Source organism: Procambarus clarkii, chromosome 3, assembly GCF_040958095.1.
Source record: "Procambarus clarkii isolate CNS0578487 chromosome 3, FALCON_Pclarkii_2.0, whole genome shotgun sequence".
Taxonomy (NCBI): domain Eukaryota; kingdom Metazoa; phylum Arthropoda; class Malacostraca; order Decapoda; family Cambaridae; genus Procambarus; species Procambarus clarkii.
Window position 1 is genome coordinate 36421758 of NC_091152.1, and position 7307 is coordinate 36429064.

Sequence of the window (7307 nt, forward strand, 5' to 3'; positions counted from 1 at the left end):
CGGTACTCTGCTCTACACCACTGGAGTAGTGGCCACGGTACTCTGCTCTACACCACTGGAGTAGTGGCCACGGTACTCTGCTCTACACCACTGGAGTAGTGGCCACGGTACTCTGCTCTACACCACTGGAGTAGTGGTCACGGTACTCTGCTCTACACCACTGGAGTAGTGGCCACGGTACTCTGCTCTACACCACTGGAGTAGTGGCCACGGTACTCTGCTCTACAGCACTGGAGTAGTGGCCACGGTACTCTGCTCTACACCACTGGAGTAGTGGCCACGGTACTCTGCTCTACACCACTGGAGTAGTGGCCACGGTACTCTGCTCTACACCACTGGAGTAGTGGCCACGGTACTCTGCTCTACAGCACTGGTGTAGTGGCCACGGTACTCTGCTCTACAGCACTGGAGTAGTGGCCACGGTACTCTGCTCTACACCACTGGAGTAGTGGCCACGGTACTCTGCTCTACAGCACTGGAGTAGTGGCCACGGTACTCTGCTCTACACCACTGGAGTAGTGGCCACGGTACTCTGCTCTACAGCACTGGTGTAGTGGCCACGGTACTCTGCTCTACACCACTGGAGTAGTGGCCACGGTACTCTGCTCTACAGCACTGGAGTAGTGGCCACGGTACTCTGCTCTGCACCACTGGAGTAGTGGCCACGGTACTCTGCTCTACACCACTGGAGTAGTGGCCACGGTACTCTGCTCTGCACCACTGGAGTAGTGGCCACGGTACTCTGCTCTACACCACTGGAGTAGTGGCCACGGTACTCTGCTCTACACCACTGGAGTAGTGGCCACGGTACTCTGCTCTACACCACTGGAGTAGTGGCCACGGTACTCTGCTCTACACCACTGGAGTAGTGGCCACGGTACTCTGCTCTACACCACTGGAGTAGTGGCCACGGTACTCTGCTCTACACCACTGGAGTAGTGGCCACGGTACTCTGCTCTACACCACTGGAGTAGTGGCCACGGTACTCTGCTCTACACCACTGGAGTAGTGGCCACGGTACTCTGCTCTACACCACTGGAGTAGTGGCCACGGTACTCTGCTCTACACCACTGGAGTAGTGGCCACGGTACTCTGCTCTACACCACTGGAGTAGAGGCCACGGTACTCTGCTCTTCCTCACTACCCGCAACACAATCATCTTTCGAGAATTTTGGCCGCGAGGAAGATCGTCGTACCTTTCTTTGATCAAGGGTTAATGTGTTCCTAATGTCATACCACCTTCTTCCTGCCTCTACCACCACTATGGCCTTGAGAGATGGCCTCATTCCCTCTTCAAATATTATTTATATCACAGTGGGTAAGCTCTCTCTTATCGAGAATGTAATATATATATATATATATATATATATATATATATATATATATATATATATATATATATATATTATATATATATATATATATATATATATATATATATATATATATATATATATATATATATATATATATATATATATATATATATATATATATATCCGTTATTACCACTTTTAATATTCAACAAGTAATAAGGAATTATCTTATAATTGATTTTAATATTAAAATTGAACTTAATCTCTTATATCTTAAAACTTCTGTTTAAGATGTATGTTACAGCCCTCTCGGGACGCAACCGGGTTCTTACTCTGATGTTGTTAGAGGAAGGGTATCCGGCCCCAAGCCAGTAGTGACTTTCAAGGGGTGTGATCCGTAACGCAAGTAAATTAAAGGGGAAGGGAAATAAAGTCAAAACTTAATATAATATAATTACCGTCACCTATAAATAAGACATAAACGATTACACGGGGGGGGGGGGGGGGGGGGGGGAATATGAACACTATAATACACGGTTGTCTTCTTCTGAAGACTCTGGATCTTCTCGGTGCCAAGCTCTCGGTGCTCTCGTGGCCTCACGACGAATCCTTCGAGAAGCTGAGTCTACCCCGGCCACAGGCCAGCCAAAACACAGTTCCACTGGGGGCACCGCCGTGGAGGCCATCAACCACAAGTCCAGCAGATAGCTGGCAGGTTCCGAATCAGCAACGCTGGTTAGGCCACTCCACGAGTGATACTAGGGTAGCGCCCTAGTCAGGAGCCTCGTGTGATACCACAGATCACTCTCCTTTCCACAATACCCCAGTGGTTAAGCGTCTCCACCAGTCAGTCCCGGGTATGACAATCCTTCAACTGCCGCTTCACAGGCAGGGTTACACCACAGTGTTCATCTGGGAGGCGACTCACAGCTGCTGCAGCAAAACACTTGGTGTCGAGACGGCTGCCTTGGGTAGACTGACTCAACTCCCATTACAGCAGTCCCAGGTCGACTCTGTAATCAGACACGTCATCAGTAACAGGGACACACAAAAGCACCTCACTTACAGGCTCAGACACAAACGCCCGACGTATCCACTCCATAGATGGCGTTGTTGTCTGAGCACCACCTCACCAGAGGTCAGCAGCGGCTGTGTTGTGAGCTGAACTGGACTGGAAACTGGCCCTTGTGGCCAGTTTCCAGTGGCCATTTGGAGGGGGTTTCGGTAGCTGACCCACAGATGGCGTGGTCGTCACTGCTCCAGGCTCGGACGCTGGATTCGGGTCCGTAACAATGTAATACACTTTGGAGAGTGAAAGAGAAAGGAATTGTCTTAAGAGTGCAATATCTACTTGATATTCACAGCTACTTGACCACTACTACAAAATCACTGAGGCATTAGAAGAAAAACAGAATGCACATGTTGTTTACACTGACGTTGCAAAGGCCTTCGACAAATGTGACCATGGAGTGATAGCACACAAGATGAGGTCAATGGGTATAACTGGTAAAGTGGGACGCTGGGTACTCAATTTCCTGTAGAACAGAACACAAAGGGTAACAGTCAATCAAATAAAATCGAGTCCGAGCACAGTTAAATGCTGTGTACCTCAGGGTACAGTCCTTGTATAGTCTCGGTGACCTGTGACATTTGATTGTCAATATTTGTTTGGGTCACGTGTGATAATTTCAGTGAATATTAGAGTTTCAGTGACGCGTGATAAAACATTGATATAATTCTTCGTCTTTGTGACCTGGGTGTGAGTCAATGGTTAATGAATCTCAATGACTCATAAGCGAGGATTCGATATTGTCTCAGTGACTTATGATTATTTCATTGTTGTTATATTTCTTAGTGATATGTCTGTCAGAAACGCTATGCGTGTATGTGGCTTTGTTAGACTGTAAAACAACAACAACAATGTTATGTACTCTCACAAATGTACTTTCATGCGTAAATAAATAAATAAATTAATAAATGATGTGCACTCTCTTTCAGTGATTATTAATGTCTTTGTGATGTGTAATTAATTATTGTGCTAGTAACTCCAGAGATTTAATGTTGTAGGAATGAATTAGTCATCGATTGTTATGTGTAATTCATGTGTTGACTATTAACCAAGTGCAGAGTTGTAACTCTGGTCAATGTCCCTTCTTACTGCAAGTGTCATGTGCAGTTGATATGAGAGAGTGCACAAGTGTTCACTCAGATGATGGACAGAGTGTATCGTGATCCAGCTTGTACCCCTCTAGACATACTAGAGAGGGAACTGAGGAAGTTACTGGAAGCTTGCACTAAAGAGACACCTTTCTTCAGTCCCAATGGGCACATGTATAAACAAGTGGATGGGATCGCCAGGGGTTCTCCCCTACGTGTCCAGTTCGCGAATTTTTACATGGGTACTATAGAGCAGAGGGTTTTAGTTGACATGGACCTAAAACCCGCCATATACTGCAGATATGTTGACGACATATTAATGCAGGTACCTGATGTCAGACGTTTGCAGCAGTTGAAGGAGGCATTACAGCAAAATTCGGTGTTAAGTTACACTTACGAGATGGAGAGTGATGGGAAGCTTCCCTTTCTAGATATGACAGTCGTGGAAATGAATGGTGGCTTCCACACCGCAGTCTATACTAAGGAAACGAACATAGGAATGTGCCTTAATGCCAATAGTGACTGCTCGGACAGGTACAAGCGGAGTTTTTTCAACGCTTACGTCGACCGAGCTCTCACTCACAGCTATGGTTGGAAGCAGATCAACGAGGAACTCTGTAGAGTAAGGCAGGTCCTAGTCAATAATGACTTCTCTAACGTTTATGTTGAAGACGTCATAAAAAGAAAGTTGACACGCCATACACCCTCTGAAGAGTCAACTAATGCAACACTTGTACCGCCTATTATATTGTTTTACAGGAACTTCTTTTCCGCAGCTTATAAAACGGAGGAATGAGTTCTGAAAGATAATATTAATATGAACATTATCCCACACAGATGCCAATCACAAGATACAATTAGGATTTTACTACAAAAAAAAAAAAACGCCAATCTACTCATGGAAAACTCTCCAGACACTAAAGAGAACGCCTTAAAAGAGACCAACGCCGTCTATGCCCACTTGGGGACTGTCAGCCCCAAAGATTTCAGTACAAAGGCAAGACAACAACGTCTCTTTCTAGGGGATTAACAATGCACAAGCCACGGGGTTGCATCAAGGAATATATAATCTCTCACAGAACCAGACCATCACCAGAGACATCGCATCACCACACACACCCTTGCATTTCCACACACATACCCTCGCATCACCACACACCCTGGCATCACCACACACACCCTCGCATCACCACACACACCCTTGCATCACCACACACACACCCTCGCATCACCACACACACACCCTCGCATCACCACACACACCCTCGCATCACCACACACACCCTCGCATCACCACACACACCCTGGCATCACCACACACACACCCTGGCATCACCACACACACCCTGGCATCACCACACACACACCCTGGCATCACCACACACACCCTGGCATCACCACACACACACACACCCTTGCATCACCACACACACACCCTCGCATCACCACACACACACCCTGGCATCACCACACACACCCTGGCATCACCACACACACACCCTTGCATCACCACACACACACCCTCGCATCACCACACACACCCTCGCATCACCAAACACACCCTCGCATCACCCCACACACCCTCGCATCACCCCACACACCCTCACATCACCACACACACACCCTCGCATCACCACACACACTCCCTCGCATCACCCCACACACCCTCGCATCACCCCACACTCCCTCACATCACCACACACACCCTCGCGTCACCACACACACACCCTGGCATCACCACACACACCCTCGCATCACCACACACACACACACCCTCGCATCACCACACACCCTGGCATCACCACACACACCCTCGCATCACCACATACACCCTCGCATCACCACACACACACCCTCGCATCACCACACACACCCTGGCATCACCACACACACCCTCGCATCACCAAACACACCCTGGCATCACCACACACACCCTCGCATCACCACACACACCCTCGCATCACCCCACACACCCTCGCATCACCCCACACACCCTGGCATCACCCCACACACCCTCGCATCACCACACACACACCCTCGTATCACCACACACACCCTGGCATCACCACACACACCCTCACATCACCACACACACCCTCGCATCACCACACACACCCTCGCATCACTCCACACACCCTCGCATCACCCCACACACCCTGGCATCACCCCACACACCCTCGCATCACCACACACACACCCTCGCATCACCACACACACCCTGGCATCACCACACACACCCTCACATCACCACACACACACCCTCGCATCACCACACACACTCCCTCGCATCACCACACACACTCCCTCACATCACCACACACACCCTCGCGTCACCACACACACACCCTGGCATCACCACAAACACACACACCCTCGCATCACCACACACCCTGGCATCACCACACACATCCTCGCATCACCACACACACCCTCGCACTACCACACACACACCCTCGCATCACCACACACACTCCCTCACATCACCACACACACCCTCGCGTCACCACACACACACCCTCGCATCACCACACACCCTCGCATCACCACACACACCCTGGCATCACCACACACACCCTTGCATCACCACACACACCCTCGCATCACCACACACACCCTCGCATCACCACACACACACCCTCGCATCACCACACACTCCCTCGCATCACCACACACACCCTCGCATCACCACACACACCCTCGCATCACCACACTCACCCTCGCAACATCACACACACTGTGGGAACCGACCTGTGAGATTTATATTTATTTAATTTATATGAATTTATATTTACGTTAATTTATATACTTCGATAGCAATTTGTATGATAATGAGTGGACTGTATTTCTGCAATAATCTCTTAATCTCACAAATCGATCCTCTACACATTAGGGGGGGTTTATTAAATTTATATATATGCAGCCAATCAAACTACAGGAATAGACTACATACATTGAAAAGGTTCTTTATCTTATAGTACAGCAGGTTAGTCCACCAGGTATAACTAGGGTGTAGACACCAAATTATCCTCTTTGAGGCAGCTTCCATCACCCAGTAACTGGTGCACAAAGTCTTTGCTCGTCTTGACCTGTCAAAAGTGCGCTAGCTGTGAAGCCAGAATCCTATATATGACAAGCTATATCAGAGAAAACACTATACAGTACATGGAACAATAAAGACCTGGCTTAATTACCTTTAGTATGAGGCGATTTCGCGTTCTAACCGGCTAACCCTACCCAATGACATTAATGGCCACTAATGATAGATAATGGGTTTCGGAAAGAACACTTAACTTGAATTTGTTGACAGCATGTTGAAAATGGTACACCTTTGGGTTCCATAACACTACGTCCAAGTAAAATTAACAGGAGCCGAATTTGCTCCCGTGTGAGCCTCTGGTCTCGTATAAACAATGGCTGCCCTCCTTCCTCACTCTGACGCCTGGCTTACATTGTCCACATGTCAGAAAGTGATAGAAGGGTCACATTTACTCTACTTTAATATTGATAATTAAGTTAATTTATATGAGATGTTTTATGATGGTAAAGTCCAAAGACTAATGTATTTAAGAATAATTCCCAGCAGAATAGCTAGTGAATTATAATAGTATGTGATGATATCCCGTTTTCTATAGACGGTAATTCCACTACAAGGTACGTTTTCTATGGGTAACTTGTTTATACAACACAGCTATTATCTGTATGATATATTAAATGGTGTCGGATTTTCCGACACACACCCTCGCATCACCACACACACACCCTCGCATCACCACACACACCCTCGCATCACCACACACACCCTCGCATCACCACACTCACCCTCGCAACATCACA

At 47.7% G+C, this 7307-nt stretch overlaps 1 protein-coding gene across 1 annotated transcript; it reads left to right on the plus strand.

Moving 5' to 3' along the window:
- Positions 1-3528: 3528 nt before the first annotated feature.
- On the plus strand, positions 3529-4269 carry LOC138368827 (uncharacterized). Its single transcript, XM_069331533.1, has one exon. The coding sequence runs from the start codon at positions 3529-3531 to the stop codon at positions 4267-4269; it is 741 nt and encodes a 246-aa protein (XP_069187634.1).
- Positions 4270-7307: the final 3038 nt, after the last annotated feature.

What these genes read in the sequence shown, in the direction of transcription:
- LOC138368827 (XM_069331533.1), top strand. Translation starts at nt 3,529, where the DNA reads ATGGACAGAGTGTATCGTGATCCAGCTTGTACCCCTCTAGACATACTA.